The sequence below is a fragment of the Petaurus breviceps genome, unplaced genomic scaffold (genome assembly GCF_028583685.1).
Source record: "Petaurus breviceps papuanus isolate PSGF00001 unplaced genomic scaffold, PetGlider_PUasm1.0 90994, whole genome shotgun sequence".
In the NCBI taxonomy this organism is placed as follows: Eukaryota; Metazoa; Chordata; class Mammalia; order Diprotodontia; family Petauridae; genus Petaurus; species Petaurus breviceps.
This window is the reverse complement of record NW_027187393.1, coordinates 116,887-139,476: the sequence shown is the minus strand read 5'-3', so window position 1 is coordinate 139,476 and position 22,590 is coordinate 116,887. Positions and strand designations below refer to the sequence as shown.

Below are 22,590 nucleotides of genomic sequence, written 5' to 3'. Positions count from 1 at the left end.
TCATAGATGGGTCACCTTGATTTCCAGCTCTCTAATCCCATGTTTAATTATGCATGTGTCTTATTCCCCTATTAAACTATAAATTCCTAAGGACAAAGTCCAAGTCTTATCTAAATTTTGTATCTCTCCTAATTACTACCACACAGGAAGTGCTTAGTAAATATTATTTATTAAAAAGAATGTTTTTCCTGCTCTTTCCTCCTATTTCTCACAGCAGGATGATGATTATTGTGCCACTCTGAAGGAGCTAGAAGCTGCTCTTAGAACTAAGAGCCTCTCTCTAGAAGTGATTCCAGAGGGGAAGTCCATGAACAACACCTACTACCAGGAGTGCCTCTTCTACCTACATCACTACAGCACCAACTTGGCCATCATCAGTTTCTACATGAGGCACAACTGCATGAGAGAAGCCCTGCAGCATCTCCGAAAGAAGGTGGGTGATCCAGTAATAGCAGGCAGCTTCTTACTTCATCCAACTGGAACCATCCAACTCTAAGGTTGGGGGCTTAGAAACCATCTCTTTGGGCTATGGGCTCCCTCTGGCATAGATGATGATTTCTCCATATGCAATGGCAACTCAGCTAACACACAAGTCATAATCAGTTTCCCAAGACCTGAGGAAGCTACATAAGGTGGCTGAAAGGAGAGATGGGACATGGAATTAGTACCATGTTGATTTAAAGGCACACATTACCCGCAGGCTGCTCTAATGTCTTCCTTTCCCCTTCTGTAGGAGAGTCCCCCAGAAGTATTCATTGAAGGCATCTTCCAACCAAGCTACACAAGTGGGAAGTTACACATTTTGGAAAACTTGCTAGAAGACATTGATCCAACTTTGGAGAGCTGGGGAAAGTACTTGATTGCTGCCTGCCAGCACTTACAGAAAAAAAACTACTACCACCTTATTTATGAGCTGCAGCAATTCATGAAGGTAACAGTAGCCCCACCCAGTATCTTTACTGTACTATATGTACAGTACTATATAGTACAGTACTATATAGTACTATACTAAAACTATTTGAGTTTGGTTGAGTTGAGCCTACACAAGTTTGGAAAATAAGGCCCCATAGTTTGGTTCCTGAGTATGCCATTAAGTGACTTCAGAGTCAAGGTTGGTACTCTGGCTTCCTTTAACACTTTCCAAATTTCATTAAGTGGGTAACAGTTCATTAATAGGTGAGTCTTAATCTTATTAAGGATCCTCTTTTCTTGTTCTTCACATTCCTTGTGATTTTATCAGGCACTTTGAATTCAGTTATCATCTCTATACAGATGATTCACAATACTATAAGCATCTGGTAGTTGGTAAAATAATTATAGACATGCTTAAGAAATTAAAGAAGAATGTTAAAAAAAATTTAGTTGTATCCTAGGGAACATAGAATCAAATTTAAAGTTTGTCAGTACTGAAGAATACAAAAAGAACAGGATTATTCAACTACAAACTAGGAAAAACCTAACAGTCAAAAACATTCTTCAATTAAATATGCAACTTGTGTGCCCCAGGCCTACTTTTAAAGCACATCATTACTCTGAATGAAACTAGAAGTCAATCTGCCATAGTATTATTTGAGCCAATTCAGCCAATAAGGAGAAAACTTGTAAAAGCTATCAATTTGGATTTTTTAATTTATTTCTGTCTACATACTGGTAAGAGGGCTTCTTGAACCTGGGTCCAGTAAAATTGATCACTACTACCATTTCTAAATCCCTAATCTCTCTAACCTACCCATCTCTTTTCTTCCCCAGGACCAAGTCCGTGCTGCCATGACCTGCATCCGATTCTTTTGTCATAAGGCAAAGACATATGCAGAACTGGGAGAAAAACTAACATGGCTGCTTAAGGCTAAGGACCATCTTAAAATCTACCTACAGGAGGCATCCCGGAGCACAGGGAAGAAGAAACTCACTTTTTTTCGCAAAAAGATGAATGCAGCTGATGTATCAAGGTAGTATCAAAATCTAGGGAAAGTTCAGCCTGGGGCAGGAAGGTGGGAACTAACTGGATTTCAGTGTTTGTTACTTCATGAAAAACATTGAACAATTCTCCCAGTTTCCAGATTTTCAGGGAGAAACTCTAGCAGTAGTTCTCACTGTAAAATAGTATAGATAGTCATTTCTATCCCAGAGACTGGAGAAACTGCAGAGGGGTATTGGAAGAGTTAAGACCACAAATTCTCCAGCTCCAAAGGGTCATTAGAGTGCTGTTGAGTGTCATGGGAAATCTTTTTATGTCCACCTGTAGCCTCTCAGAAAAATGTATAGATGTATATCTCTTTTACCTCCAGAAGCAAATCCTATGCCCTCTCTATTCTTACTACTGATACTACTTCAGTTTTCAGCCACAGTTACATTACTCCTGAGAAGACAGGTGGAGACTGACTATTGCTTATATATTGAATAATTTCAGGCACATGAATACAGTTGGCCTGCAGCTGGAGGTTACGAGGTTTCTACATCAGTGTGAGAATGCTGGGACCTCCCAGATTACAGCCCTGCCCCTGCCAACCCTCTTTGGAAACAATAACATGAAAATGGACGTTGCCTGTAAAGTATGTGCTAGTTTTTACAGCCTGTGCCTAACAGAATTCTGTGCCTAAACCATTCACACATGTCATAATCTCATAAATTTAATGATGGAAGGAACCTTACAACCTGCTCATCCTCTGCATGAGGAATTATAGAAGTGGTTTGTTCAGGGTCAAGAGGAAAAGTGATTTGTTCAGGGTTATGCAGTTTTTTTGCTGATAGAGCTGACATCTGATTCCAGCTCTTATTCCAAATTTGGCACCCATTCCATCACTCCATGCTGATTTGTTTGAATAACTGACCCTTCCAGCCATGTCACTGATTTCCTTTCCCTTCTAGGTAATGCTAGGAGGGAAGAATGTGGAAGATGGCTTTGGGATAGCATTTCGTGTCCTACAGGTATGGCTTGGATCATAATGGGGTTGTGCCAAGGGCCACAGTACCTAAACCCAGTTCAGCAAGTCATAGGGAGTTATAGGGAACCTCAAAAGGCATCTTATCCACTCCATGCCTGAAGAGGAATCCTTTCTACCATATGTCTGACAAATGTTCAGCACGCTACACTTGAAGACTGTTCAGTGAAGGGAAACCTGCCTTCAACACCTTCTTGCTTTGTCCTCAAGCCTCAGCGTTTTGCTCTACCCTCTTAGCCAGTAATCTCACATCATGTTTCACTGAAAAAAATTGAAACCATGTGTCAGTACCTCTCTTTTCTCCCCTCCTCATCTCATATCACTCAGACATCTTCCTCTACCATTTCCTTCTTTACTCTAAGATGAAGGGTTGGACCTTCTCATTAAAAAAAAAAAAACCCTCTATATGCACCCTAGATTTCATCCCTTCCCAGCCTCTCCAGAAAATTACCCCCACTATCATCTCTTTCTCTCTCTTCCTTCCTCTCTATCTACTATTTCCCTGTTGCTTACAAACACATACATGTTTTCCCTATCTATAAAAATCCTCATTTATGCTAACCATCCCCAGTAGATATCCTATGTCACCCCTTTTGTAACTAATCCACTTGAAAAAGCTGCTTGCACTATGCTGTACTTTTCATTCTCTTCTAAATCCTCTGCAATCTGATTTTTGACCTCTCAATCCTGATCCTCCTTGACCTCTCTGCAGCATATGAAGCTGTCAATTACCTCCTTTATGTAAACTTTATGTCCTCTCCAGGTTTTTGTGATATTACTTTGTACTTGTTCTCCTATCTGTCCAATCATTCCTTCTCAGTCTCCTTTGCTAGTTCTTCATCATATTATGCCCACTAACCATGAGTGTCCTCCAAGGCTCCATATGAAGTTTGCTTCTCTTTTTGACTCAATAGTATATCTCCCATTAGCTCATATGGTTTCAACTACATTCCATATGGATGATTTCTATATTTGTATATCCAGTCTTGGTCTCTCTACCAAGCTTCAGTCCCATATACCTACCTTCTTTTTGGACATCTTAAACTGAATATCCCATAGGTATCTCAAACTAAAATGTGCAGAGCAGAACCTGTTCTTTTCCCCAAAACCTTCTCCTCTTCCAAACTTTCCTGTCCCTCTTCAGGACACCCACATCCTTCCAGTTACTCAGGCTCACAACTTTGGAGTCATACTTGACTTATCTCTTTTACTCCACGTATCCAGTTTGTTGCCAAATATTGTCATTTCTGCTATTATAATATCTCTTTTATGCATCTCTTTCTCTCCATTAATATAGCTCTAACGTTGTTTAGAATGTCATCACTCATCACTTCAACTCCTGGCTATGGCAATATGCTTCCAACTTGTCTCTATGCATCAGGCCTCCACGTACTCATGCTCCATTCATCTGCCAACATGATTTTTCTGAAGTGCAGGTCTGACCTTTTCACCTCCCTGCCAAGAAACTCTGGTAGCTGTCTTCCAGAATTAAATGTAAACTTATTTATTTGACATTTAAAGCCTCTTATAGCCTTCTTATGCTTTATTCCCCTCCATGCATTCCACAGTCCAGCTAGACTAACCTACTTGTGGCTTGCTGGGCGGGATATTCCACCTCCCATCTCTATGCCTTTGTTTTCCCTGTCCCATCACTCCCCAACTCCACCCCCAAGTGCTTTCTTTCCTCACTTCTCTGTCTCTTGCTTTTTCTGGCTTCCCCCAAGACTCAGCTTAAGCCCCACCTTCTAAGGGAGACCTTTCCTAATTCATTCCTGCCCCTCCCCCCCAATTACTCATGCCTCCCTCTTTTAGATTGTTTTCTATCTATTCTTTCTCTATCTTGTGTGTCTCTAGACATTTACATGTTGCCTCCCTCATTAGAATATAGGCTTCTTGAAATTAAAAGGCTTCTTGAAATTAAAGGGCTTCTTTTTTGTCTTTCTTTGTATCTCTAGAGGTTAACATAGTTTCTGGCACATTATAGGGGCTTAATCAATGCTTGTTGCCTGACCATCACCCAAAGCAGCCCATTCTACTCTGGCCAGGTCTTACTGTGAGGAAAATTTTTCTTACCTCAAGCCTAAATCTACCTCTGTGCTACTTCTAATAGTTATCCTTAGTTCCGCCTCCATGCAGAATAAGTCCAATCCCCCTTCCTTCAGGTATTTGAAAACACCCATCTAGCTAGGTGTCAGCTAGGTGGTACAGTGGATAGAGTGCCAGGCCTTAAAAAAGGAAGACTCATCTTCCTTCCTGAGTTCAAATCTAGTCTCAGACACTTACGAGTTGTGTGACCCTGTTTCCTCATCCCTAAAATGAGCTGAAGAAGGAAATGGAAAACCACTCCAGTATCTTTGCCAACAAAACCCCAAATGGGGTCACAAAGAGTACAACACGACTGAAAAAAAAAATGACTGAACAACAATTCCCCTTCCAGACCAATCAAACCAACCGTCCAGTGGCATTGGCTCCAGGCCTGACAGCATTCTAGTTGCTCTTTTCTGAGGATGTCCTCTCTTGTCATCCTCAGAACATGGCTGGATGCCTAGGATGCAGCCCAGATATCATCTAGACATAGTCTGACCAGAGCAAAGCAATATTAATCATAACAATAAAAGAAGAGCTAGCATTTATATGGTATGTTGAGGTTTACAAAACACTTTTCACAGGGGATCTCATTTGATCCTCACAACAGTCCCTGTGGATAGATGCTGTTATTAGCCCTATTTTATAGATGAAGAAACTGAACCTGAAAGGAAAAGGATAAGTGACTTGCTTCACAAGCCTCTAACCCAGGCCTGCAGAACCTGTGGTCCTTAAGCTGCTTGCAGCATGCCAAAGGATTCCCAAAGGAAAACATCCTCTACATTTTTTGGCCCTGCCAAAATCCTTTGACTTGCCACCTGGAATCCTTTGGCATGCCTACAGACCACAGGTTGTGTAGGCCTACTCTAGCTATTATCTTCTTCCTTTAAATGATGTCCCTTGCTTAATATAGTCCAAGATTACATTAGCTTCTTAGGCTACCTTGTAACACTATCAATTTCTCCTGATTTTGCATCTCATGAAAACCCCAGATCTTTTTCATATGGACCTAGGCATACCTCTCACATCCTATGCTTGTAGAATTGATTCTTTTTGGATCCCTACTGTCCTCCATAATAAAATATAAATAAAATAAAATAAATATATCCCTTAATAAAATATCCCTCTCAGCCTTGTGCCACCTACAAATTTGATTAAGCATGTCATTTATGTCTTCATTAAAAACAAATATCAATAATTCTTTATCTTAATATTTTCCTTTCTTCCAATTACATGTAAAAATAATTCTTTTTTTTTTTTTTTACAATTTTAGTTTCAAATTTTCACCTACTCTTCCTCCCTAGAAGGCAAGCAGTTTGGTAGAAGTTATACATATGTAATCATACAAAATATTTTTCCATAGTAGTCATATTGTAAAAGAAAACACGGACCAAAAAAAAGAAAAATAAAGAAAATTTTAAAACAGTATGCTTGGATTTGTATTCAGATTCTATCAGTTTTTTCTGTGGAGGTAGATAGCATTTTTCAGTATTGTCTTGGATCTTTGTATTGCTGAGAATAGCCAAGTCATTCACAGTTCTTCATCATACAGTATTGCTGTTACTCTCTACAGTGTTCTGGTTCTGCTCACTTCACTTTACATCATCAGTTCATGTAATCTTTATGGGTTTTTCTGAAAGCATCCTGCTAGTCATTTCTTATAGCACAATACTATTCCATCACAATCATATAATACAAATTTTTCAGCCATTTCCACTTGATGAGTACCCCCTCAACTTCTACTTCTTGTGCCACCACAAAAAGAGCTACTGCATATATTTTTGTACATATTTTCCTTTTTTAAAAAATCTCTTTGTCTATAGACCTAGTAGTGGTATTGCTAGGTCAAAGGATAGTCACAGTTTTGTAGTCCTTTGGGCATAGTTCCAAATAACTCTTTAGAATGTTTGGATCAGTTCACAACACCATTAGTGTCCCAATTTTCCCACATCCCCCCCAATATTTGTCATTTTCCTTTTTTTGTCATATTTACCAGTCTGATAGGTAAGGTGGTACCTCAGTAGTTTTAATTTGCATTTCTTTAATCAATAGCCATTTAGGGGCGGCCAGGTAGCACAGCGAGTAAGAGCACCGGCTCCAGTGTTGAGAAGCCCTGGAGATCAAATCCCGGGCTCAGACACTTAGCACCCACCCAGAAACCGTGTAACCTTGGGCAAGTTACTTAACCCCAATTGCTTAGGGGCAGCCAGGTGGCTCAGCGAGTAAGAGTACCGGCTCCAGTGTCGGGATGACCTGGATCAAATCCGGGCTCAGATACTCAGCACCACACCCAGAAATAACTGGCTGTGTAACCTTGAGCAAGTTACTTAACCTCGATTGCTTAAAAAAAAAAATAGTGATTTAAAGTATTTTTTCATATTACTATAGATGACTTTAATTTCTTCATCTGAAAACTTCCTGTGACCATTTATCAATTGGAGAATGATTCATATCCTTGTAAATTTGACTCAGTTCTCTATATATTTGAGAAATAAGGCTTTTGTCAGAGAAATGTGCTGTACAAAAAATTGTTTTCCCAATTTTCTGCTTTCCTTCTAATCTTGGCTATATTGGTTTTGTTTGTGCAAAAACATTTTAATTTGATATAATCAGTATTATCCATTTTACATCATGTAATGCCATCTGCCTCTTATTTGGTCATAAATTCTTCCCTTATCCATAGATCTGACAGGCAAACTATTGCATTCTCACCTAATTTGCTTATGGTATCATCCTTTCTATCAAAAATATGTCATTTGTCCATTTCGACCTTATCTTAGTATATGGTATGAGTTGTTAGTCTAGACCTAGTTTCTACAAAACTTCTTCCAGGTTTCCTCAGCAGTTCTTGTCAGATACTGAACTTTTGTCCCAGAAGTTTGGATCTTTGTATTTATCAAAGACAAGATTACTTACAGTCTTTTACTACTGTGTATTGTGTACCTAATCCATTCCACTGATCCACCACTGTATTTCTTAGCCAGTACCAGATGATTACCTGCTTTGTAATAAAGGTTGAGATCTGGTATGGCTCAGGCCCCTTTCCTTTACATTTGTTTTCCGCTTTCTTGACCTTTTATTCTTCCAGATGAATTTTGTTATTATTTATTCTAGCTCTACGAAATAATTTTTTGGTAGTTTAATTGGTATGGTACTAAATAAGTATATGAATTTAGGTAGAGTTGTCATTTTTATTATATTGGCTTGGCCTGCCTGTGAATAGTTAAAATTTTTCCAGTTCTTTATATCTGACTTCATTTGTATGAAAAGTGTTTTATAATTGTGTTCATATGGTTCCTGGGTTTGTCTTGGCAGATAGTCTCCCAAATATCGTCTATGGTTATTTTAAATGGAATATTTCTCTTTCTATCTCTTGCTGTTGGAGTTTGTTGATGATATGTAGAAATGCTAATAATTTATGTGAGTTTATATTATATCCTGAGACTTTACTGAGGTTGTTAATTATTTCCTAGTTTTTTTTAGTTGATTCTCTGGGATTCTGCAAGTATACTATGATATCATCTGCAAAGAGTGTTAGTTTTATTTACTTATTGCCTATTCTAATTTCTTTGATTTCTTTTTCTTCACTTATTGCTATAGCTAGCATTTCTAGTACAATATTGAATAGTACATATTACACTGTTTTTTAACAACAGATCCCTGGGGCACTTAAGAACACCCACCAATTTGATATGAAGTCATTAATGATTATTCTTTAGGTCCAGTCATTCAACCAATTCAGTGTATACCTAATTGTACTATCATCTAACCTAATTGTGCTAACATCTTTTCTTCAAGAGCTTCCTATCACAGGAGACGTATAATTAGGTTTGTAGTACCTTTTCTGAGCAGAAGCAGAAAAACACCCTTGGTGGAGATAACTATAAGCACCTTGTGTTAGAAAGCCATATGTCTGAGACAACAGTAGCTAAGGTCTGCCTACTGAGGAGAAAGAGTGATTCCTGGAAGACTAAGTGAAAGTGGTCCTGGCTTGACAATTCTCTTAGACAGTGACCCTGGGAAGAAGACAAAACATTCCTTTTAGGCCCTAAGCTTGGAGTACATACAGAATTTTAAGGAATGCTGCCTAAATACTTGCTTACCTCCCTGGGTACACATATTTTAACTAGTATTTAAAAAACCTAAGATCCGTACCTGGTACTTGATCAAGAAGTTATAATCACAACCTGTAGCCAGTCAGGACTCTTAAGATCATGTTCTGGGCATCCCCTTTGTTATAGTGTGAATGTTTACAAAGCAGTTTTTGGAATCAGCATTTCCCCATCCTATTACGCATGTCCTCTGACATCCCAAACCCTTTACTCCCATTTTCTGTTCTAGGACTTCAAGCTGGATGCTCCTGCCACTTACTGTAAAGTTGCCCAACAACTGGTAAAATTAGAGAAATACAGTGAGATACGCCAACTACTCAAGTGTGTGAATGAGTCTGGTGTGGCAACCAAAAGTGATGGTGATACTATCCTTCTTAGTTGCCTGGAGAAATTTCAGAGTATCCCATCACAGGTAACATTCTTCCCCATTCTCCTCATCTACTTCTCTCTTCAATGTCCTAATGTCTTATTCTTTACTCTCTGCTTGCTTTGAATGCTCTTAATGCCGTTGAGGATGCCCTTGTTTCCCTAAACACTTTACAGTGATGGTCTTCTTATAATAGAATCTCTCCATGTAAAAACCACTAGTGTAGCATCTAAGTAGAACTGAGATACTCTCCTTTTGGAAACACAATTCTGCTAGTTGTATGCGTTGGTAGTCTTTTGTTGTTTTTATAAACTCTGGAAGAAGCCTCAAATCTCTGTAGCTACTTTGGATTGTCTCTGGAGATGTCCTTGGAGCCAGGGAAAAGTTTTGCTCTCTCTCTGCTGTGCTAAAGGGGACAATGTCCTGGCACTAGGCCTTTGTGAAGAAAGTGTCTGCTTTAGTATGACTTTGTAAATAGTTATTTTGATAACCACAGAAAATTCTGCTTTTCAAAACCAGCAGGAACTTTTTTTGAGTGTGATAAATCCAGAGAGGCAACATAGAGTAGTGAGAGACACCTGGACTCTGGTGCTGCCTCTTACCCATTCCTGCTTTGGGGTCCTGAGCAAATCACAGTGTTCCAGGCAATTCAGTAAGGTACAGATGAATTGCCAATCTCTGTCAATGGAGAGTTTTCATACTAGGGAACTCCTCACAATGATGAAATTTTAAATCTGAGCTAAATTATTTTAAAAATCTAATTACACATCACAGCAAGAGCCCAAAACTTCTGGATGGACCAGGCCTTTTCTTGTCCAGAGAAGAGTAAATTAAACTATTTTGCTGCCTGTTGTGTCTTAGTGTCCCAGTAGAGCACATGTGGTGTTTTGATTTTGTCCTCAGCAACTGATGGACCTTACATAAGGCAAGACAGTACACTCTCTTAAGCTCTGGTAAATGAAATAGGGCTTTCTTTAAATTAGAGATTCTCTAAGGTGATTTTGTTTAGTAGTCTTTGGGACATAGTTGTAATCTTGAAGTTGGGCAAGGCCCACTGTTCTTTTTTTTTACTTCACTGACAAACATTGTTCAAAGGATTTTTTCTATAATGATCTTCCTGTTGGGGTAAAAAGATTACTTTTTTTTTTTTTTTGCTTTTTGGAGGGCAATTGGGGTTAAGTAACTTGCCCAAGGTTACACGGCTAGTTTTTTGTGTGTGGGTGTTAAGTGTCTGAGGCTGGAACCGAACTCTGGTCCTCCCGACTCCGGTGCCAGCGCTTTACTCACTGTACCACCTAGCTGCCCCAAGATTACTTTTTCTATTCATGAAGACTAAGCACAGTTATTTTAAGAATCATTCCTTCTTATATCTCCCAAATTGCCCACATTTGCTGTTACCAACTGTTTCCCCTTTTAGCTACCCTTCATAATTGAAGCTGAGTTAGGAAAGAAGAGCTAAGAAGGCATTCCCAATCCTACCATCAGAATTGCTTAGCTGAGAAGGAAACAGACTCTTCCTCCAACTGCCCCTTATGATATCTGTATTTTCCTTCTTCATAGGAGTTGGATGGTCTAATCCAGGCAATACACAGTGATGACAACAAGGTGAGCAGAAACTCCCTACCTCCCCAAATCCCACTAGATGAAATCATCTTTAAACCTGAGTTTTCTGAATTCCCGGCCTAAGTTGATTAGAAATACTTTAGGATCAATGCTGTCTTCTTTACCCCTGGTCATAGCATGGTAGGATCATAGACACAGAGCTAGAAAGGACCTTAGCCACCCAGTTCAACCCTGTCTTTTACATCTGAAAAAAGTGATACTCAAAAAAAGGTTCATAGGGGTGGCCAGGTAGCACAGCGTGTAAGAGCACTGGCTCCAGTGTCGGGATGACCTGGGGATCGAATCCCAGGCTCAGACACTTAGCACCCACCCAGAAACACCTGGCCGTGTAACCTTGAGCAAGTTACTTAGCCCCAATTGCTTAGGGGCGGCCAGGTGGCTCAGCGAGTAAGAGCAGCCGCTCCAGTGTCGAGATGACCTGGGGATCAAATCTGGACTCAGCACCACACCCAGAAATAACTGGCCATGTAACCTTGAGCAAGTTATTTAACCCCGATTGCTTTAAAAAAAAAAAAAAAAGAGGTTCATAGATTTGCCCAAGGTCACCCAGGTAGTACATAGCAGAGATAGGATTCAAACCCAGGTCAGTTCTCTGATTCTGGATGATCTTATATCCCTACTGTATGTATATCCTTGTTACCCTCTTATTTAGCTCTGTTAGCTAAGTAGTGGTGGGTTTAGTAATAGGGAGTGAGGAGAGAGAACACTTCACTATATGAGACTGCCTTATTCTGCCTCATCTCTGAAACAGATATACTTGGGACTCTCTAAGGTATTCCTAATCTGTTTTTTGTATTGAAACCTATTTCTGGAAAGCCTTCTTCAGTCACTCAGTCAACTGATTCCATCTGGCTCCAAGTCAATCTGGGTCCAAAAAAGCTTCCTATGTCTCCTTATTCATAATCAAGGAGTACCTTCTTGGATACAAAAGAAAACTCCCTACCTCCATCCATTGCTCTGGTTAATCCTCATTCCTTAAAGCAGGTTTCTTCCCCTAAGGACATTGGGGAAGAACGTGGAATAGTCAGAAATTAGTGGATTTTTTTCTCTTTGCCTTGATGAGTATAGAGCATGGTGCCAATTTGTATAGGTAGTAGAGAACTCTTGTTACTAATGAGGCTTTCCTCGGAGACCCCCTGTCCACTAAGGAAGTGAGCCAGGTTTTATACTGCCTTGGCCCCTTGCAGCACAACCATCTTGCCTTGGTTTATCCATTGGTCCCTTTTGAGCAAAGTTGATGTTCAGAGAGCTGCCTCCTGATGTCACAAACTGTGATCAGGATGATGTTACAGGTAATTTATAGAATATTTTCCTGTCAAGGAATACTCAATATTCTCTCATTTATTTCCTTAACATCCTGGTAAAATAAAGAAAAGTGGTATTCCAACTTATTTTCCTAAATTGAGGAGATAGGATTGGATTGGAAAATTGGACATGGAAAATTATTTTCCCACAGTCTAGAGTGGCCCAGTGGCAAAGCCGAAGCAAGAACTGTGCTGTGCTGGCTGTTCTGTCTGGTAGACTTTACCCCCTACCTCCCATTTCTTTTTGGTATTACACAGGCTCTTGATAGGTCCATTGAGGACAACACTTATAGTTCTTGATCATTGTTCTTCCATCAAGTTTAGAATATAATTTCCTCATGAAAAGGGACATGTGATCATTAGCATATATTGAATACTTGGATAGCAATGACCTTAGGCATCAGGGACCCTGACTTTGGACAAAAATGCCCCTTTTCTCTTGGGAATTTTACTTGTATTGCTTTTAATATATGTTTAAAATATTTTGACATTAACAGATAGTAATGAAGTGATTCTAGAAGACTGCTCATGGGTTGAATTATTAGCATTCCAAAGGAAGTGAGCAAATCTAATAACCTGATAATTCTTGAGGTCAGGACTTGTCAGTTATTTCTATTTTATAAACCAGCTGAAAGTTAGAGGCATTCTTCAGACAGGAAATTGGTGGGCAGGGCAAAAGGGTACACAGGGGCTTTTGACATTGCCAGAGAGAGGTGTCTCTTTTGGATTATAAGAAGTTATTGTGCTACAGAAAAGCTCTGAGTAAAGATGCTGTCTCCCATGGAAGCTGCACGGTCACTAGAAAGACTAATCTTAGAGCCAGAAAGGCAGTCCCATCAGCCTGCTCGATGAATGGCAAGGGAAGTGATCATTGCCAAACAGGTGGGCAGAGGCAAAGGAAAGGGGCCAGACTCTGGGTGATTTATAAGCTGTGTTAGCCAGACTATCCTGTAACTGTCTTTTTAGCTGATATTAGAAACTTGGAACTCATTCTTTCTTTTTTTTTTTTTTTAAAACAAATGGGGTTAAGTAACTTGACCAAGGTTACATGGCCAGTTATTTTGTGTGGGTGTTAAGTATCTGAGGCTGGAACCGATCCCGGGTCCTCCCAACTCTGAGGCTGGCGCTCTCACTGCACCACTTAGCTGCCCCTGAACTCATTCTTTTTTATCTCCTTAGTTTCTTGGTAAAAGTTCCTTTTGAAAATCTATCACTTTTTTTTTTTTAGAAAGACTCAATAACCCAAAATAAGTTTTTTCCATAAATAAGACAGTGTGGAGAAGGGAGATCATTGTGCCCTAGTGGCCAGGCCTCAAGGTCTAGGAAGTGATCCCTAAGCAGTAAGACTGGTAAAAAAGCAGGCCAAGGGGATTGGGGAGGGATGGTACCAATGACCATCCTAAGTCCATTCTGAGGTAGTTTTATGCCCTGGTCTCTAGACTATAATAGGACTGGGGCAGTTTGGGACACCAGAGCCTCTTCCTGTTTGCAGGTTACTTTGATTTTAAAAAACAATAAACTAAACTCCCCACTGACTGCCTGATCTTACTAATGTACTGTTTTCTCCCTCTTGCACACGTGAATCCAAGGTTCTGGCCTATCTGATGTGTAGCAAGCTGCGTTCTGCCTACCTGATAGCAGTGAAGCAAGAGCACTCCCGCGCCACAGACCTCGTCCAGCAGGTGCATCAGGCAGCCCAGAGCAGCAGGGACGAAGTGGTTCAGGATATCTGTGCCCAGTGGCTTCTCACCTCCCGCACCAGGTGTCCCCATGGCTTCAGTTCTAGGAAGTGACTGCTGGGTAGGGCAGCTCCCGAGAAACTCAGAAGCAAGAAATAGTAGCTATGCTTTGTACATTTTCCCAAAGCACAGCTCTTACATGGCTCTGTCCTCAGTTGTAATTGACTGGGGTTGAAAGCACCCTCTTCACAGAGGACAGGTCTCTTCACACAAGTGCCACATATCTGTGGGTGTGGGTGTCCTGATGGCCACTTCTTTCTACCTCACATTATAAGAGAGAGTGTGTGTGTGGGGGGGTGGGTACATGTGCATGTGCATGTGTGTGTGTGCACATGTGCACACGTGTGTCCAGGCTTTTTTGAACAAACTGAACTTTCTTCCCTTGAGAAGAGGCACTTTAATTTTGCCTTTTTGCCAGTCTTGAAATTCTTCTTGTGTGCTTTAGTTCTTAACCTAGTATATTCTGTTTGTACACAGTCCCCTTGGTGTAAAAATGTTTTTGTATTGTCTCAGCTGGAATGATTTTACAAAGCATTGCAAAAAAGTTTACTCCGCTTCTCTTCCAGTCCTTCTATGAGATTCAGACTTTATTTTGAGGATCATGTTTATTGCAAAATAGGATGCTCTTCTCTTGTGAGCACACATGGAGTAGGAAAAGGCTTCTCATGGTCCTTGGATCTGAGAATTGTGGCAATGAATGTCAGTAGCTGGATATGCCACTCATCTGTCTGATAGTTCATGATGTGGGCAGGAAGTACATATCACTGTTAGGCCAGCATACTAAAAAGGAAACAAACCCTTTTTACTAGATGTTATGCCAAGTCTGAAAGCACGGCACTGCATTTCACCAATCAGGGATTACCAGTACTGAAGGAAGAATTCATAGTCCTTTGTGAGTTCCACAAATTAGAACACCTTTTCAGCAAGGATTGATTAGGTAAGAGAGCACCATTCCCCTCTTAGGATAGAAGAAGATAAACAACAGCCTAGGATTGAACATCTGCTTTAACCAAATAGAGCAACATTTCATTGTTGGTGCCAGAAAACAGTTTTGCACCTTCAGATAGGGTTGGGGAGCCATCTGGACTGGTATCTGCCTTTAACCCCATTTCCCAGCATCACTTCAAAGCCAAGGCATGGGGTACCCTGACCCTGTACCTGATGTACCTGTACAGGGAGGTTGCTTGTACCAGTGAAAATATTCAAGGATTTGTAAACAAAGCACCTATTTTTCTTGAGTCTGTGGGGGAGGAGTCAGAAGGAGAAAGAAAAGGGAAAAGATAGAGAAAAATCACTCAGTACCAAGTTGTTGCCCTTTTTTAATATTTTCTCTAAGATTTAAAAAAAAAATTGATTCCAAATAAAGACATGGCTCCAGTAAATAGAGCTTCTGGTACTTTCTGACTTGGGTCTAAAAATGGCTTATCAGTCAAGACCATCCATTCTCCAATTCCTAGAGAGGCTTCTTGCCAACTTGATCTTAATCTGGTCATCTCATTTGATGCAAAGATGTAGGCACATGATGTGTGGATATGGTGCTCAGAGGATCCGTGTGTTTTCCTTCTGAACCACCTTTTTGAAATTAAACTAACATCTGCTTTGGTTGTCTTTCAGACATTGCTTCTGTCTAGTTAGAAGTCCAGAGGAAATGTTAGACCTATTTTTGAGGGAGGCTTTAAAGAGTATGAGTAATTTTTCCTTCCCTTTGTCAAAGAATGAACTCTTTGCATGGGGCCAGTGGCACATCCCTCTAGAGATGTTCCTATCCCCTTCAAATTCTTTCCTCTTTGCACTGAACCATATGCACTTTAAACTAATGAGTTCCAGATTTTACTGCCTAAGCCTAGGTTTTAATCTCACACTGTCCCCCTCTCATGACTAATTAAACCAGATGGTGAGTGGCCCAGTATACAAAAGGGCTAAAGGATTTTGAGCATGATGCTGGGATCTCCAGTGAGAAAGTACGTTCTCATGTGTTGTGTTTTTACAAACTAATCACAATAAAGTGTCTGCCCTACAAGCTTTTTTCCTCTGATGTGTCTTTCTGCTCTCTAGTTCTTTCTACTTCCCATATTTCCCCCTTGTGATATATGCATGGAGGAGAAGGTCTAGTGACCTCTGGTTCTCTGGCCATCATTGATAGTTCAGTGAATGTGAGGACCAAAAGGAGAATTAGGAATCACTTTCTCCAACCTCAGCAGGTGAGGGAACAAGCCCAAAGTCACTGAGCTAATAGTCATTGATGACCAAGACTAGAACCCAAGCCTCTTGACCAGTATGCCAATATTTTTTCTACTATACCATTGTGTCTGCCATGATTAATGCCATCTTCATTATAACTACACCCAGGTGATGTGCTGACTCCATGTTGCCAACCTTAGCTGCCCCCCACCAGCCAGGCTCAAAACTCAGGTGGCCCAACTGCTGCTGGCTGGATACCAGCCTCCTGAAGGTTGCCTGCTGTGGTATGAATTCTGGATTTGTTTCCAGCATTCAGGATTTCACTAAGAGGCTGAAGCATACTAACAAATCTTGATAGATTAGCTTAAGTTCTTTGATAGCTTCAAAACTGCAAAAATGGCAAACAGAGAAAGAAAACATCATAAATGACTGCAGTATCAAACACTGCTAAAGACTAGAGTCATAAAGACAAGCATGCAGATGGAATAATAGGTACCATTAACTCTGTAGGTGCAGTATATCAACCTAGTCCCTTAGAACCAGTGATCCACTCACTACTTACCCAGACCACCGTACCTTCAGAACCTACTCAGTTACATAGCAGCAAAGATTAGTTCTATTATTTCTAGTAAATTCCAACAAAGCAGCATTTCTCTAACGAATTTAAGACGTTCCTCTAGGTCTGCCTCGGTCCTGACACCAAGCAGTTCACATCTAATTCCTTATTCTACGTCTAATAGAATGAGTGATGCTGACCTCTTTGACTCACATGATGACAGAGATAGTAACGGAGAGGCTGGTTCTGTCAAAAAGCAACAGAGCATCATCAAGCATCTTATCTGAGGTTAGGCTAGGAAAAGATCTTAGCAAAGTAGCTCTCAACATTTATTCTCAAAGGAAGATTGCTTTTGGAAATATATGACTTTTTCACTCCTCTGGATTTGTTTGTGAGCATTAGTGACCAAAAGTATCTAAAGGACCAAACAGTAGAGGACATACAATGGTGCCTTTCTGCCTTCTATGCAGGAAGACTAGGAACTGTTTCTAAAGAGATTTACAATTCCATTTTGGATGAGATTTTTCAAGGCCATTGTACACTGCCCATGGAGAATGAAGAGAATGCTGAGCCAATGTCAGAAGATCCTGTGCTTTGGGGCCTCCAAAAACTGCGATGTTTGTAGCAGAACAGGTTTCCCATCACCCATTTCAGCTTTTTATGTCAAATTGCTTTAACAAAAGGATCTAGGTCAATACATATATGGAAGTCCAAATTCCTGAAGATTTCCATTGGCATACCTAGTATAGGCCTAAGTTGTATTTCATCTAGTTTATGATAAGCCTCATGTTCTCAATTTTCCCAATGGTTATAGGTCTATTCTCTTGTGCCATCAGTGAATCTGGGAGGAGAATACAATATTAATAGCAGTAAGACAAGATATAGCACAAACGTCATCCTCCACAAAATCTACAAGGGCAAGAAGCACTAGATCACAGCTGAAAATAAATTTCTAGTTCAATTGAAGGGGAATGGGATACTTTGAATACAAAATAGGAAAGAATACGGTCTTTATAGTTAGGAAGATGTTTCAAGAAAGTGAGAAAGCAGATAGGCCAGAATGAGTACAAGTCATGCTACTTCTGCAAGAATATCACAATTTAAAAATCAAAGATATTGATGCAGCAACAACATCAAACAAACAAAGGAAAACAGACTAAAAGGCAAAGACCTTGGTTCAACTAAGTGACACAGTAAATAGAACACCGGACCTGGAGTCAAGAGGACCCAAAAAGAAAAAAAAAATCCAGTCTTGAAAAAAAAAAGACAGAGGAAGGAGAAATTCCCATGAGAAGCCAGATTATCCAATGAAGATGATGAGTTTGGGGTCTATGATGAACCAACTTGGTGCCAACGAACATTAAACTTTGAAGCTTTGCTCCTTTGAAGGAGCAAGTGGCATTTGTCCCAAAAGCTCAGGGGTGGGGTGGGGGTGGAGTGCCCCAAAGATATCAGTGCAATTAAACAAAAGGCTTTCTGCAGGGAATATTCCCTTCTCTTTGCTATGGTTCCTATCTCAGGGATACTGGACTTAATTAATTAGGAATGATTTCCTTTCTCTCTTTTGTGTCAGTTGCTAGATCTTGACTTTTGTCCCAAGAATACATTCGGGATTCAAAACATTTCTGAATACTGTGCTCAAGCTCTGTGTGTGGTACATACAAACTAGTTCCACTGCTCAGGCTCAGAATATCTATCTCATGTACTCTTGGATTCTGTATATAAATACACACACACATATATACACACACACACACACACATATATGTATGTATAATGGAAATTTTCATTTATCCTTTACATCTATAAATAGAGACTCTGACTGGATGCACAGTTTATTGGACAATCATTTAGCAAACTATAAAATCAAGTGTTTTAGTATTTTATCTAACTCAAAATAACTTGCATTTTTCTTTTTATATTGAACTATTAAATTATAGCTAACCCCTGCTATACTTTTAATTCTCCTATAGGTGGCATGTTAAGGCTTCATCAAATAATATTTCAAACTTAAAAAAAACCTAAGCCTTGGTGTCTTATGTTCTCAAAATTTCCAGTGAAGGGTTACCACCAATAAAATATCTTTTCCTACTTTGTCTTTTAAAGATTCTTAAAAGAAGACTGTATGTGTGTCTGTCTGTAAGTTTGTGTCTGTGTGTGTGCATGGTCAGTGTTTCATTCAAAATAGTGTTAGCCAAGAATTTAGGTATGGCTCTTGAAAAACAAAATTAAGATCATAATTTAAACTTAACAGAAATATTCTTCATCTTCTTATAGTTTTAAAGTTTGCTGCACAGTACTTACTCAATAAACACTAGACACAATGCTGCTCCTCTCTATACACATACAGACACACACAATACAGAGTGTCTCTGTCTCTCCCCCTCTTTCTCCACTTCAAAGACAAACGAGTTACCTTCCTCAAAAAAGACGCTTTTTGCTATAAAACTATGCACACCCTTTAATTCGACAATACCACTACTACATCAGCATCCAAAAAAGATTTTTTAAAAAATGAAAAGGGCATTGTAGCACCAATGCAATATTTACAGCACCCACAATCACTATAAAGACCGTGACTATAAGTATTGCATGTCATTCAATCGCAAAATATACCAAACTCTCCAGATAGAGTATAAAACTGAAGAATTTACAACAGAAAACTGAATTCCAAAACCAGTAAACCGATTCCATCATAGTACCAAAGATATTCAGAAGCTGTAATAACACTGAGAGCCACAGCATCCTTTAGCCTTCCCACAAACCAATACAAGATCAGTATCTAGAGCCTATCTGACCCCCTGCCTGAGCATCCTCTCTCCCCCACTGTCTGGCTAGCTCTGATTCCCAGCTTCCTGTGGGCTCTGCTTCCCTTCAGCAAACTCCTCCCACCACAGATTACATGTGATTACATTCAGCCCATTGGGGGCAGATTTTATCTTCATAGCAGAGAAACTTCCTGTGGGCTCTACTCCACCCTTTAGCAAATTCCCTCCATCACAGGCTCCACGTGATTACATTCAGACTATTTGGGGGAAGAGTTTACTTTCAAAGCAGAGGAGGTCTTCAAATGCCCCCCCCCCCCAGGGTTATTAAGGGGCAGAGAAGATCTTCAAATTCCCACTCCCATTGCAGGCATATATATACAAAAATATTTATAGTAGCTCTTTTGCTGCTGGCAAAGAATTGGAAATTGAGGGGATGCCCATCAATTGGGGAATGGATGAATAAGTTGTTATATGATTGTGATGGAATACTATTGTGCTTGCTATAAGAAAAGATGAAGATGAAGAAAAGAAAGCAGGATGCTTTCAGAAAAACATGAGAAGGCTTACACGAACTGATGCTAAGTGAAATGAGCAGAACCAGGAGAACATTATACACAGTAACAGCAATGTTTTACAATGATCAACTGTGCATGACAGTTATTCTCAACAATACAATGATCTAACACAGTTCAAAAAGGTTTATGATTAAAAATGCTGTCTGCCTCCAGAGAAAGAATTGATGGAGTCTGAATGCAGATTAAAGCATACTTTTTTTTGCTTTCTTTATTATTTTTTCCCCTTTGGTTAGCATTTTCTTTTACAACATGGCTAATATATATATATATGGAAATGTTTTACATGAACATGTATAATCTATATCAAACTGCTTGCCTTCTCAAAAAGGGGAGGGGGAAGGAAGATATAAAGGGAGAGAATTTGGAACTCAAAATCTTTAAAAACAAATGTTAAAATTTTTTGTTTATATGTAATTGAGAAAAAGTAAATGTTTTTAAAAAGGCTCTTTTAAAAAATTACCACAACTTAACACATCACACCTTCAGATTGGCTAACATGACAAAAGCAGAAAATTATAAATGTTGGAGATGTGAGAAAATTGGAACACTAATGCCTTGCTGGTAGAGTTGTCAACTGATCCAACCATTCTAGAGAGCAATTTGGAGCTTTGCCCAAAAGGCTATAAAACTGTACATACCCTTTGACCCAGCAATACCAGTCTAGGTATCTATATCCCAAAGAGATCATAAAAATAGGAAAAGGACCCATATGTACAAAAATATTTATGGCAGTTCTTTTTATGGTGGCCAAAAATTGGAAGTTGAGGGGATGGCCATCAATTGGGAAATAACTGAACAAGTTGCAGTATATGAATGTCATGGAATATTATTGTTCCATTAGAAATGATGAGCCGGTGAACTTCAGAAAAACCTAGAAAGACATATGCGAACTGGTGCTGGGTGAAGTGAGCAGAACCAAGAGAACATTGTACACAGTAACAGCAATATTGTGTGATGGATTAGCAATGCAAAGATCTAAGACAACTCCAAAAGACTTACTAAATGATTGAGTTATTAAATGATTGAATTACTAAATGATTATACTTTGTTTAAAACTATGTGGCCACTTTGGTGAAAACTATGTGGCCATTTTAGTGATAAGTTGTTAAGTCATAACATTGTGAATACTTTACATTTATAAATGTAAAGCCAAGCATGAGCAGCTTTCCAGAGGACTGCTGCTGTGAACGGCTTCAAGTTTCTAATTACATAATATAGTGAACTCTCTATTTATTCAGCAGTAAATTAAGGCAAAACATTGATAGAAATCAAAGTACAGTATTCACAATGTTATGACATAACAACTTATTACTAATGTGGCCACATAGTTTTCACCAAAGTAAGTCCTTAACTCAGTCATCCTTAAGAAGGCTTGTCTCCTTAATGGATACAAAATGCAAAGATCAAAGTTCTCCACTCCTAGGTCACAGTAAATCATAATCTTCTCAGTCAGCATTATGTACTCAAGAAAGAGGTCTTTTCATCTTGACTCGAGGCTGGTTCTCAGATTCCATGGTTCCTCTTCCATGGGTCCAGCTCCTGGCTGAATCTATCCAACTGTCACCTGGATTCAAAGGCAGACAGCTCTGAGCTCCTTGCTCAGTTTCTCATCCAGCTCCTTGTCCAGTTCCTCTTCTACTTCCTGTTCCACACTGAAGTTCACAGTGTGCAGTCTACCTCAAGTCCTTCACAGTTCCTGTTTCTGGAAAAACAAAGCTTAACAGAGCCAATACAACCTTCATGCACATTGCCAGCACCATCATCAATTCACTATCTGCCTATGAAATCAAGAGACCCACAAACAAGGTCCAAGAGGTCAACACAAATCATCAATAAAGTCCTAAGATCTCCAAAACCCTCCTCCAGGACTTCTGTAAACGGACAACTAGAAAATCCTCTTTCAGGGTTTCCAGTAAGGTCACAGGGCTTTTGTGTAAAGTATCAGAAACAAACATCAACAGAGGCAGAACAGATAAACATAGAGTGCTAGAATACCACAAGTTTTCTCCTTCTCGATTCTTTCACCACAAGAGTTTTCTTCTTCTCAGTTCTGCTTAGTTCTCGCTTGTTCTCTCTTCTCAGTTCAGTTTTCAGTTCTCAGTTCTTCCCCTATAAATTCTGTTCTCAATTCTGCTCTCTCCAGCCTGGTCCTCTCCTTATATGTCCTTAGCTCCTCCCGCTGCAACAGGAGTTCACAAGTTCTAGGGTTCACAAGTTGTGGGATTCACAAGTTCTGGAACTTAATACTTGATACAATCATGAACTTAAATGCTAAATAATTAAATAGCTGAAACAAGGTTTTAAATATTTCTGTGTTAATTAAATAGTTGAAACAAAG

General features: G+C 39.6%; 1 protein-coding gene and 1 pseudogene across 9 annotated transcripts in view; both read left to right on the top strand.

Moving 5' to 3' along the window:
• ZFYVE26 (zinc finger FYVE-type containing 26) overlaps positions 1–16,192 on the top strand; it is a 79,870-nt gene extending 63,678 nt beyond the window's left edge. For 7 of the 9 annotated variants that reach the window (XM_069077785.1, XM_069077782.1, XM_069077787.1 and 4 more), the window contains 8 exons: positions 215–433; positions 734–931; positions 1,750–1,949; positions 2,411–2,552; positions 2,869–2,928; positions 9,369–9,551; positions 11,067–11,111; positions 14,023–16,192. In XM_069077785.1, coding sequence (XP_068933886.1) covers positions 215–433; positions 734–931; positions 1,750–1,949; positions 2,411–2,552; positions 2,869–2,928; positions 9,369–9,551; positions 11,067–11,111; positions 14,023–14,226 — 1,251 coding nt within the window. In that variant the 3' untranslated portion in view covers positions 14,227–16,192. The remainder of the gene's footprint in view (positions 1–214; positions 434–733; positions 932–1,749; positions 1,950–2,410; positions 2,553–2,868; positions 2,929–9,368; positions 9,552–11,066; positions 11,112–14,022) is intronic. The other 2 variants (XM_069077783.1, XM_069077786.1) reach the window with 2 other exon arrangements.
• A 713-nt stretch (positions 16,193–16,905) lies between these two features.
• LOC138153454 (oxysterol-binding protein-related protein 9-like) lies at positions 16,906–19,402 on the top strand (annotated as a pseudogene).
• The last annotated feature ends 3,188 nt before the right edge of the window (positions 19,403–22,590 follow it).